The sequence below is a fragment of the Laccaria bicolor genome, genomic scaffold (assembly GCF_000143565.1).
Source record: "Laccaria bicolor S238N-H82 LACBIscaffold_82 genomic scaffold, whole genome shotgun sequence".
In the NCBI taxonomy this organism is placed as follows: Eukaryota; Fungi; Basidiomycota; class Agaricomycetes; order Agaricales; family Hydnangiaceae; genus Laccaria; species Laccaria bicolor.
In genome coordinates, this window is record NW_001889953.1 from 100,952 (window position 1) to 113,400 (window position 12,449).

General features: G+C 48.4%; 2 protein-coding genes across 2 annotated transcripts in view; one reads left to right on the forward strand and one right to left on the reverse strand.

Moving 5' to 3' along the window:
• Positions 1-630, reverse strand: part of LACBIDRAFT_335309 (uncharacterized protein) — a gene marked incomplete at both ends in the record, with an annotated part of 2,683 nt that extends 2,053 nt beyond the window's left edge. The window contains 2 exons of the mRNA XM_001890179.1: positions 78-319; positions 406-630. Coding sequence (XP_001890214.1) covers positions 78-319; positions 406-630 — 467 coding nt within the window. The remainder of the gene's footprint in view (positions 1-77; positions 320-405) is intronic.
• Positions 631-1,379: 749 nt separating this feature from the next.
• On the forward strand, positions 1,380-3,353 carry LACBIDRAFT_335310 (uncharacterized protein; the record flags this gene model as incomplete). The annotated part of the gene is made up of 20 exons (XM_001890166.1): positions 1,380-1,429; positions 1,467-1,557; positions 1,934-1,936; positions 2,004-2,006; positions 2,074-2,076; positions 2,144-2,146; positions 2,214-2,216; positions 2,284-2,286; positions 2,355-2,357; positions 2,425-2,427; positions 2,495-2,497; positions 2,565-2,567; positions 2,636-2,638; positions 2,706-2,708; positions 2,746-2,757; positions 2,816-2,818; positions 2,890-2,925; positions 2,985-3,030; positions 3,086-3,292; positions 3,346-3,353. 20 exons carry the CDS (start codon positions 1,380-1,382, stop codon positions 3,351-3,353), a joined length of 489 nt encoding a protein of 162 aa, XP_001890201.1.
• Between the last annotated feature and the right edge of the window lie 9,096 nt (positions 3,354-12,449).

Here is a 12,449-nt window from a genome sequence, read left to right on the forward strand (position 1 = left end):
GCACTAGGACATCAATCCACTCATTCCGCCCTTTGGTGTCACGGTGTACTGGTGTTGACCGGTTGCTAATCACTGACAAGGCGCTGAAAGGGGGAGTCCAATGCTTCAGCGCCGTGTACAATTCTTCCTCATCATCCACAAACCCATTTTCTGTCTCGAGGCGGCGGAGTGCCTCCATTCCCTGCTCATAAAGTTGTGGATGTATGATACTCAGGATGGCGCCAATCAAAGCAGATGACTCTTGCATTTCCAGGCTCCACTGCGCCCCAACGGCGCCACGCTTCATTTGCGCGCTGACTTCAAGCTTGAACTCGGAAGACTGCAGATCGTTCAGACTTTGTTTATGGATCCAAAGAGATTTCACACCTCATGCCCTTGCTGGAACCATGCTGGCGATAAACTCACAGTCCCGGGCTTGAGTTGTTGACATTGCTCTGCAGGCCTGTAGTGCATTTTATGATTCCTCCAGTTAGTAGTAGCCTTGTCGTCTATCCTCAAAGCTGATTCAAGAATTTTGAGGAACTTCCAGATCTGCAACTGAACAGGGTTTGAGATTGTACACCCAGCGGCCATAGTCACATACCTGGCATGCTCCTGAAAGGATGTCAGGCAAATACCAAACCAGCCCATTGTTATGCATATCCGTTACCACAAAAGGCGAACTTTTATGGACAATAGGTGAATAGATGGGCGGGTACCTATTCAAGATTTTCTCTTCTGTTTCAGGATTTTGTCTGGTCAGGGCGGCGCCGATGGTATCGCAATACCTCGTGGCATCCCATGTTGTGCGGACTTGAAGAGATCAATCAACCAATTACTATGTGAGCAGGCGTGGCGCACTTGGGTGTTTGAAAGCCTCAACCAAAACAACAACTATCCCATTGTAGTCATCCAACAGGTCCAGTGTCCAGTGCAGGGGAAAGGGTGTTTTTTGTGCTGTTCCATGGAGGGTAGCATGGAATTTAGCTTTGAGAAAGTCAGCTATTTCTTGAGTGAGCTTGAAACTACTCAAGTCTTGCAGCATCGCAGCAAGACCGGGGAAAATGGGTGGGGAATATTGGCTGGTTGGCGAAGAAAAATGTGGTTGCCTGCAGGCGCAACAACGAGGCTGCCGCCAACACAGATGTACAACAGGTAAATAGTATATCTATTTAACTTTCTCCTACGTGGTCCCCCAGAGTTATACTAACGAGGCAGCACTCTGGTTAACTGCATCAAAGACAAATGGGCGCAACAATGGGATCCACGCAATTGGGCACAACCCATGGGCGCCAGATGTACAACAGGTAAATATTTAACTTTCTCCTACATGGTCCCCCACAGTGATACTAATGAGGCAGCACTCTGGTTAACTGCATCAAAGACAAATGGGCGCAACAATGGGATCCACGCAATTGGGCGCAACCCATGGGCGCCAGATGTACAACAGGTAAATATTTAACTTTCTCCTACATGGTCCCCCACAGTGATACTAACAAGGCAGCACTCTGGTTAACTGCATCAAAGACCAATGGGCGCAACAATGGGATCCGCGCAATTGGGCGCAACCCACAACAGGTAAATAATATATCTATTTAACTTTCTCCTACGTGGTCCCCCACAGTGAAACTAACGAGGCAGCACTCTGGTTAACTGCATCAAAGACGAATGGGCGCAACAATGGGATCTGCGCAATTGGGCACAACCCATGGGCGCCAGGGGCAAAGTCGGCCGATCCGTCCTCTATGGGGTTCTGTACTCGCGGCCCACCCATCTTGCATGGCCTATTTTAGAGTCTCGGCCCAGTCATTGCCAAGGCCGAATTTTTGACAGCTCGGCCGAGTCCGCTGGCCCACTGTTGATGGGCGCCTGACATGCTGCTGGCCGATCAGGATGGACTCATTTGACTGCCCTGACTTGTTGCTGACAAGAGCATGCCTTGGGTTTTGAACAGGATGTAAGTCAGGATCTGGCTGGCCCTTCCTGCTTGTTGCTGACAAGAGCATGCCTTGGGTTTTGAACAGAATGTAAGTCAGGATCTGGCTGGCCCTTCCTGCTTGTTGCTGACAAGAGCATGCCTTGGGTTTTGAACAGAGAGTAAGTCAGGATCTGGCTGGCCCTTCCTGCTTGTTGCTGACAAGAGCATGCCTTGGGTTTTGAACAGCTTGTAAGTCAGGATCTGGCTGGCCCTTCCTGCTTGTTGCTGACAAGAGCATGCTCTGGGTTTTGAACAGTTTGTAAGTCAGGATCTGGCTGGCCCTTCCTGCTTGTTGCTGACAAGAGCATGCTCTGGGTTTTGAACAGAATGTAAGTCAGGATCTGGCTGGGCCCTTCCTGCTTGTTGCTGACAAGAGCATGCCTTGGGTTTTGAACAGAATGTAAGTCAGGATCTGGCTGGCCGTTCCTGCTTGTTGCTGACAAGAGCATGGCCTATATTTTAAATAGAGAGTAAGTCAGGATCTGGCTGGCCCTTCCTGCTTGTTGCTGACAAGAGCATGCTCTGGGTTTTGAACAGCTTGTAAGTCAGGATCTGGCTGGCCCTTCCTGCTTGTTGCTGACAAGAGCATGCTCTGGGTTTTGAACAGTTTGTAAGTCAGGATCTGGCTGGGCCCTTCCTGCTTGTTGCTGATAAGAGCATGCTCTGGGTTTTGAACAGAATGTAAGTCAGGATCTCGCTGGCCCTTCCTGCTTGTTGCTGACAAGAGCATGGCCTATATTTTAAATAGAGAGTAAGTCTCAGCCTTCTTCTCTTTTCATTTTGCTAAGAATGATGAGATTGTGAGTTCAGTTGTAGAATTTTAGAAAAATATTCATGAAACTCTACTTCTTCAAATAGCATGTGAGTATTATATTTTTTCTTCCCATCTTTTTTTCAAAACTAGTATTGACTGAACCAAATACTATTTTTAGGTGAAGGATGTCCTCAATCATACCAACTGGTCCTTGGTAAACCTTCACCGCATAAATGCTATTCAACATTCTGACCACAACATAATTCTACATAGATTCACAATACCAAATCCTTCAAGGACATTGCCTTTCTATGTATTGGTGTGTCTACTCTCATTTATGACCACTCTATCATAACTACTATTTTACTGCTCAGTGACTGCTATCATTGCAGAGCACTCTTTTTTTCTGTGGAAACAGAAACCTTCATATTCCCCTGCCCCCTACAAATTAGCCATGCAAAACTTCAACTTGTCTATTGACATGGCCAAAATCAATACTGCCATTGAGGAGGCCTCTCATATGAAAACCAAGGAACAAAAGAAACAGGCTCTTGTAAAGATTGCTACAGACAATCGTCTTCGTGAGTATCAATATTGCAAGTCTTCCAAGATCTTCTCATTTATTTGATTTTAGCTTTATAGAAGTTTCAGCCCACCTTCCCAGAATTTCATAAATGCAGCACATGTCTCTAGTTACCACCCATTATGATGCACCTTTTGCCTTGTTGTTCCCAAAAAATTAATTGTGTCATTTGAGCAAAAGAAAGTCAAGGATGGTAATTTTTTTTAAAGTCCACAAGCTTTTCATGTTCTCAAGCTTCTGCAGCTTGAGGGTGCTCTTGAGTTGTCTTCACAGTGTATGTGTATGGGAGTTCAATGACATCAGAAAAAGTTCGGGTTCCACGTAAGGTCATAAATGGCCATGAGAGGCACCAATAGGCCATGAAAGGTTGACCCCCCAAGGTTGGAACCTCAACTTACATCCCTGGTGATAGGCCTTGCATGGTACCAGTTTCTTGCATGGCTTTGGCATGGCTGTCCGAGATTCTGGTACTATGTAAGGCCATACTAGGTCATACTAGCTGGACCTTTCCATACAATCTTAGGCTAGACATTGAATTCTAATTCTAGAATCCAATCACTTCAAATCAAGTATGGGCAAAATAAATCATGTATTTCTTGTAGTATCTAATACAAAATCCGAAAATGACATGACAATGGCAGAAAAAGTAGGGGGCAGCCGAGACAAGACTGGAATGTTGGACAACAAGAAAAGAGTAAAGGATGCATACCTGGAAACACAGGAGGTGATGTGAGTAAGTCAGCAACACGCGAGAAGAAAAAAAAAGCGGCCGTCTAAAAGATTGATAAGAGTGGAGATGAAGAAAAACGAGGGAAAAACCTTTGTTCAGTGACAGCAACAGCTCTCGACCTCTTCGATGTTGTGCCGCTCATAGGGGATGTCGACCATCTCTTCCACTGTGACGACAGACACATGCATGGTGAACTATCATCATGGCTGTCTGGGATCGGAGTTGTTAGAGGGGGGTGAGATGTCATATGATTTATGCATTCTCCAAAGTCTGTCAGAAAAACACGAAAGATACAGATACATATTCCAAATTGCAACATATTCACAAAGAAAGAAGACCTCTAAGTACCAACAATGATAGAAAAAAATACAGGTAAAAGAAACGACAGCTTAGCAATGAGGGAGGCCTAGGGGTACCAGATAAAGTCAGAGGACAAAGGGGAGAGTGGCATCAAACTCAAAAAGATGTAGTCGAGTCAACCTCGATAGTTGGCATGATGCTCGCAATAAACTTGAGGAAAACAACCAAATAAAAATCAACCCTCATCCCCTCCACCTCCTCTTCCTCAGCCCCAGCTTGCAGCTGTTGAATGACCTTGGCGCTCCCAGACGACTTTCGGCTGAATGGCCATTTCTTCTCTTTCTTAGGGGTGTCCTTGCCCATTGGTTTACCACGCTGCGTGAGCTGTTCTTTGACGACATGGTTGTTCATCCTTTCTATGACTTTCCTCATGATGCTGGCGTGTTTGCATGGATGCACGGAGGTGGCTTGTAGAGAGGCGGAATGGATGAATGGTTCGATTGTTACTGTTTTCCCGGCGTGGTGTCTTGGAAGATTTGGGAGGGGGTTAGTGGGGTGCAATTCTGATGTTTCGGTTTAGCTAATTTAAACAATAAAAGGGAAAAGGGTAAAGGCAAACCTTGTCGTAGCCGACCAGCCAAACAAGTGGAGTCTGGTAATACTTGTTGTATGTGATCATGACATCGTATGTGTGGACCTGAAGCAGGTTGCCCTTTGCAACTTCCACATTAGCGCTACAAAGAAATCATCAGCACTCTTTCAAGTTCCAGCAAACCCAACAACAACATACCTAGCATCAGCCACCCCAGCAGCAGCAGGTATAACTGAGACTTTGGGTGCAGCCATAGCCGTAGCCTCATGATCCCCCTCCTCCAACTCATCCTCCTCCATATCAGGGATATCATTCAAATCAGGTGTCTCCTGCCCAACACCCCCCTCCCCCGCCCAACGACACACCCCCAACCCCCTCATGATCCTCTCCTCAGACTCATGGGGCCCATCCCCATCCAAATCAGGGATATCCGCAATCTCACCCACGTTCGTCGCAGAGTCCGTTCGATGCGCCTGCCGACCCGCATGTGTCTCGACCCACTCATCGCCGTCTGCAGAGGGGGAAGAGGAGTCAATGAAGGAGAGGAGGTGCTCAGCGTCCTCATCTGCATCTGTGTAGGTTAGGGACACCACGTGTCACTAGGTATGGTTTGTCAGATGGGTTCGGAATTTGGAGGCATCTTCTTTTTCCCTATTCGTAAGTAACCTCAGTCAGTTTTTCGTGATGGGATAACAGGAGGAATGGCTTACTATGTCCACACGGGGAACTTGTACACCAGAAAGTCACCTGCAGAGACAAATTCCTCTGTTGTTCACGGTGAGCAAAGGACGTGTAGGAGGTAGATAGACGATTGTGAACGTACTGGGTGTAATACAGCCGTGTTCTTATAATTTGCTCTTTGAAAACCTAATGGGTGGGGTGATGGGTGATGAGTGATGATGGATTGTGGATAATGGGGCTCACTGGGCTTAGGTACTCATGCACGGCGAATAGGCTAGACTGGATTGGTTATGTCTGGCTAAGTTGGTAGGAGATGAACGACGTGATTGTGGACTTACTAGGAGGGTGCATGGGGGTTGGGTTGACGGAGAGCTGTTTTTGTAGAGAACCTCCTCAAACAACTGCATGGTGCCGAAGCAGAGGCGGTCACTAAAATCTTGATGATGGTGTTGCAGAGTAGTCATGTTCGACAACCAGCGTGCGCACAGCGCTCGTGACTCACTCCTCTTCATCCACTCCGAGTCCTCGTCCAACGTCTAACATGGCCTTGTTGCAACTACAAACATAGAACTTTGACACAAAGGTATGTCTCCCGAATTTTGAGCTTCTTTCTTACAACATAAAATGGCCATCCTCAGATGCGTGTGATGATCAAGTCCCGCTCAAGGCCTACTCACAGGCCAAGCTTGCACACCTCATCCCCTCCCCGGACATGTCACGTGACTTACCACTTCGAACCTTGAACACCATCTTTTTAGTACTCCGTCTCGCTTAGACCACGATATGATCATGGTTGGCATAATATTACAGTATTCCAATAAATAAAAATGTAATTTAGGCAGAATTTTCTTTTTTTTTGTGTACACATAGTCATCTAGAGAGAGAATATACTACAGTTACATTCACGATCTTAGGCATTATATTGCTATTAGCTCAAATATGTATGCATGTCCTTATGGCCTAGGTGGACGAGCTCTGTATTGTGGGAACAGCAATTGCTCAAGGTGTGTGGTTCGACTCCTGTAGTAAGATTATTTTTTGCATTTGGTTTTATGGCTCAAAAAGTCCGTAACCTGGATTATGGTGCGTTCCGACAGTCATTTTTTCAATGCCAAGTGGGTTAGTTTCTGGTAAGTTTGCTGCCATTATTTATGAAAGTTCGAGCCAAATCAGGATAACCGTGAAGCCATTTTTTTCATATGTCCAATAAATAGGCTGTGTTCTGTTTATTTTCTCCCCTCAATATATATATCAAATATGTAAAGAAACGTAGAAAATGTGCGAAGTCGAACGTTGATCTTGGAATATAAGATTTGATAATGTCACGTGACGTGTCCGGGGAGGGGTTGAGGTGCGCAAGCTCACAGGCCACGACTCTAGAAACACACACAGTGCTCGTACGCGACCAGTCGGTGTAAACCAGGACTCGTTGAAGCACATAAACCCAACATAAGCACATGGCTTCGACCCTCCTTCGCGCTCCCTCGCCCCTTCAAATCTTCAGATCCTAATCCCGCCATCCGAGTTTACATGGCCCACCTCGCCAGCATCCATCCCTGTATGCAGAGCCTTCGCAAAGAACCTCCTCCGCCCCTCCCCAAAGTAATCCTCCAAAATTTCCCTTCCGCCTCAAGCCCCCATTCCACCACGAAAGCCTCGTCTTCCGCCTCAACTGCCTCTCCCCGCCTCTCCCCCCCACTTCAAACCTTCATCCCTACCCTCATACAAACTTCCCTCTACGCCTCGGACAACACAAGCTCTGCCTCGTCACTTCCACGTCCTCTCTCCCTTGGTAGAATCGACATGTTCGATGCTGGTTGGGCGCAGTGCGCGGCTGAGGGTGTTGTGCTTGTTTTCAGTTTTCAATGAGGAGAAATGCCAGGGCTTCTGTGGGACTGAATGTGCGCAAGGAAGCTGGGATTCGGAAAGGGACCTCAGACACAACTTCTGCTCCACGCAATACGCACATAACGAATCACCGGCTGCTTGTGCTTCTCAAGCTCAATCTCAGACGGCGGACGCGAACGATTATGTTGAGCATTTTCGTCAGTTAAACCGTTGCAGGAATGTATCGTGCCTGGTATGGGCGATGTTCCCTTTTTGTAGTCTTCAACGTTGACTTCATCTTCGAGGGCGCCATTCACTCCTGATACCGTGGCGTGGCCTTGTTGAGTTCGTCCTCCTTAGTCGAGTTCAACATTGGCTTTTGAAAAATGGGAACCAGCAGGGCAGACTACGCTCACAAGGCAGCCACCACCGGCTCCGTCTACCTCTCCACCATCTATGAAAACGACCTGTACTGCCACTACGCCCTGGGCCTCGTCAGTGAGGCCTCTTTCGCATCTTCTGAGCCTCGATAAGGAACACCCCTGGCTAAGGCTCTCAGCTCTTTCCATGGGTCTTTTCCCAAAAAAACCAACATCATCCATGACTTTCGTGAAGATGTCGATCAGCAACGGTATATTTGGCCCCTTGGGAAGGAGGGGTATGGGTTTATCATTAGCCTGCGTCTTTGTAGACAGCGACGTGGGTGCAGAGTGGGGTGGTGCTGGATGCGTCCAGGCACGCATATAATTCGTAGGAATATTGAGGATTTTGAAGAACCGAAGCGTGTCAAATTTTTGTGCGATTCCGGTTACGATACGCGTTCCACACCCTGCGATGTTTCAGCGCTCAACCAAGGCCATGAATACGGAGAACGCAGCTCTATGTACAATTTAGGAGAGTCCAACAAAATTCGGCCTGATTGAGCTTTAGCATTCCTTGCGAGGTATTGTAGTGGCAATCTTAAATGAAAGGGACATTCCACGCCAAAAAATGAAGAAAAGTTGGCGAGCAAGAGTACCTATTCAGACTTGATTCAGACAAGTTTGATATATACAACATTTCGGAACGTCTCTACGTTGCGCGCTTGCGGAACATAACATTACCCTTCGGATTGAGTATACACGACGATGCCAACCAGACATCGGGTGGCCGCACGCCCTCATTCTCCATCTTCACATCGTAGTTGAGAACGGTGTGCGCGAGCATGATCTTGAGGTCGCAGGCTGCGAAGCAGCGTCCAGGCCAGGCATGACGCCCGTACCCCAAAGGCAAGAACTTTGAGAGGGTGGCAACCAATAGCGCAAGACGCCTAGATGGGGAGTCGAAACCCATAGTCGCCGGGATATGCTTCAGCTGCAATGGGAATCAATCTTCTTAAACATGGAGGGCTTAGTAAACGCACTTTACGAGTCTTTTCACATATCCACGCATTTCTCCATTCCGGACACACCTCAACCACAAAACGGAACAGAGAAGCACGCTGGTGGTTACCACGGTTCAAAGAAAGTGATAGAAATGGAGGACGGCGCAAACACCAAGGGAAGAGAAAGAAACTCGCCTGATCAAATGCGCTCACGGGAGCAACAAAAATGATAGCGTTCGCATCATTGAAGTATGGCACCCACGAGTGTCTCTGTCCTCGAGCACCACCTACGTCAAATAGATGCCAGGTCACAGATTTCCCGTGGATATACACATCAAAGATGTGTTCAGCGACTCCCATAGTCTGGATACGAGTATGGAGGATGTCGTCTGGTGGGATAAGGTGAATATATGCGCGATAAACAGCAAGAATAACTACTTTACCTATGCTTGGGACGTAGTCCGGCGATGCGACACGCGTGATGTTAAGAAAACTAGAGAAACAAGATCAGAATAGAATACTAGAGATCAAGGTAGGCGACATACAACTTGGACCATTCATCAAGTTTCCGTTTCCGTTTGGCGATTAATCCCTTGACAGTGGGATGATGCCACAACTCCCGGATATCCTGAACGGAGAGCTCCAGCATTCGCCCAACGTCCTGAACCGAAGGGTCCTGCGGTTCCTGGGGTTCAATCTCACGAGTCTTCTTTTCGCTTTCGGCCGAAGGGCGTTTTTGTTTGATCCTTCCGAGAGCATTCTCGATGGTACGGGCCTGCCAACCACTCCGCACAAAGACGCCGCCCTTACCAGAACCAGATACCGAAATTCCACCACAGAGTCTGTCCGCGAGCTGCGCGTCCGCAGCTACCAATGGGGACAACCTGCGTCGAAGGTTGGCTATCTGAAGGGCGCCGCCCTCTTTCATCGAATGGGAGTGTGAACCGCCAGCCTCCGACGGTATCAGGGAACTTGGTGATCCTTGGATGATGCTGCCGGTCAAGAGAGAAGTAGATGGTGACGGCTGATCTGCGATACCGTTCCCGCGAGCCTTCTTTGGTATGATAGACTGTGAATCGTCCGTCGATGTAGGTTGCGCCTCGGCGTCTTCGTCAAGAGTGTCGTCCTAAGCTTCGAGGGTAGCTAGGATGTGTTTTATTGAATGAACGAACGTTGAAGTAGATGACCGCTGTCCAAGATGCGCGTTCTTGATCCATCGAAGTAGGTTTATACATGAGCTGGAACTATTTCTGCAGCGTCGATTTCCCGCTCTCGGCTTGACCGAGGAGAAGAAGCTAGCAGCGCAGGATGAGTATATGCGGCGCATAATTGTAAAGCGCACTGACCTTGACGTCGCCCTTCTTTTTCTTCAACCGCTCCCGCTCCTCCCGCAGGTCGGCGTCGATTTGCTCAGAATCCCGTTTCGCTTCGGCTTCTGCGTACAGACGGGACGTACGGTCTGCCTCCGTCTCCATGGGTGATGGTTTGAGGGCGGCGGGGAGATGGGATCATCCTGGCTGTAGAGCGACGGCATATGCATTAGTCGAGTGGGCGGAGGCGATGGTGGTGGTTATGAAGAAAGAATAGAAGACGGCCTGTTGAGCAGGAAATTTAAATGCATTGCATTGAGTTTCACTGGGGATGCCACGCATTACTATCTATTGTTTGACTGGTGGGAGGAAGTCTCGGGATTAAGGGATGTCCCTGTTCATAAGTTACAACTCAGTTTACGCGACGAGACGAGACGAGGAATGGAGAGGAGCTTACCATGCCCACACGGGGAACTTGTTCACCAAAAAGTCACCCCCGTGACGAATTTATCTGTTCCTCTTGAGTAAATGACTCGGACGTAGATGATCGTGGACGTGTGTTCTTCGTATTTGCCCTCTTTGAGAACCTAGGTGGGTGATTTGATTGGTGACAGTGAGATGATGGCGGATCATGGGGCTCACTCAGACTGGGCTTAGGTACTCGCGTACGGCGAATAGGTTAGACTGGATTGGTTATGTCTGGATAAGTTGGTAGGAGATGAATGACGCGATTGTGGACTTACTAGGAGGGTGCATGGAGGTTGGGTTGACGGAGAGCTGTTTTTGTATAGAACCTCCTCAAACAGCTGCGCGGTGCCGAAGCAGAGGCGGTTGAAACGTCACTGCAGAGTCGCGTTCGACAATCAGCATGCGCACGGCACCAACATGGCCTTGTTGCAACTACAAACATGCAACTTTGACGCAAAAGTACGTCTCTCGAATTTTGAGCTTCTTTCTTACAACATAAAATGGCCATCCTCAGATGCGCGTGATGATCAAGTCCCGCTCAAGGCCTACTCACAGGCTACCACTCTAGAAACACTGCTTGTACGCGACCAGTCAGTGTAAACAAGGACTCGTTGAAGCACTATCCGACACCCCTCACATAAACCCAACATAAGCACATGGCTTCGACCCTCCTTCGCACTCCCTCGCCCCATCAGATCTTCAGATCCTAAGTAATCCCGCCATCCGAGTTTACATGGCCCACCTCGCCAGCATCCATCCCTGCGTGCGGAGCCTTCGCAAAGAACCTCCTCGGCCCTTCCTAAAAGTGATCCTCCAAAGTTTCCCTTCGCCTCAATCCCCCATTCCACCTTGAAAGCCTCGTCTTCCGCCTCAACTGCCTCCCCCCCACTTCAAATCTTCATCCCTACCCTCATACAAACTTCCCTCGATGCGTCGGACAACACTAACTCTACCTCGTCACTTCCACGTTCTCCCTCTATTGTTAGAATTGACGTATTCGATGCTGGGTGGGCGCAGCGCGCGGCTGAGGGTGTTTGCTTGATTCCAGGTTTCCAGTGAAGAGGTATTCGTGGGCCTGAATGACGTGAAAGGTAGTTGAGGTCCAAAAAGGTTGGACTTGGGGGACACAACCTCTACTCCACGCAATACGCACAGCGAATCACCAGCTGGTTGTGCTTCTCAAGCAATCTCAAACGGCGGACGCGAACGATTATGTGGAGCATTTTCTTCAGTTAAACCGTTGCCCCTGTATCGCGCCTGGTATGGGTGTTGTTCCCTCTTGGAATTCGACGTCGACTTCATCTTCGAGGGTGCCATTCACTCCTGCTACCGTTTGTCGAGTTTGTCTTCGACCTCCCATCGAGTTGAACTTTAGATTCTGAAGAATGGAAATCAGCATAGCCGGACGACCACGCCCATAAAGCAGCCACCACCCGGGTCCACCAGCTCCATCTACCTCTCTAGTTCAGAGTTCTCCACCATCTCTGAACACAATCTGTACTGCCACTACGTCCCGGGTCATCGGCAAGCGACGATTGTACTAGTGTCAGCGTGCTTGAAGTCTGTCCCAGTTGTGCTTGAGTGGATGGTGAACCTGCGTGATCCTTTCATTCTCAACTTCAGCTCAGCAGAACTTCGGTTCTGGCTTGTGCTATGAGGTGTCAGCGCGCTTGCGGAAAATCAAGGGGTTTGTACCAACGATTTCGGTGGAAACGTTGACTTTTCAGACTGATATTCGCACCTCGATAGGTTTGAGTACGGCATTCAGGCGTAGTCGGTCGTAGGTGGTTCAAAGTGACTGTTCTTTCGCTTCAGTCGACTGGTGTGAAGAACAATGCATGAGCTCAAGTTTGCCACCATCCATGAAGTTGGAGATCAATCCGT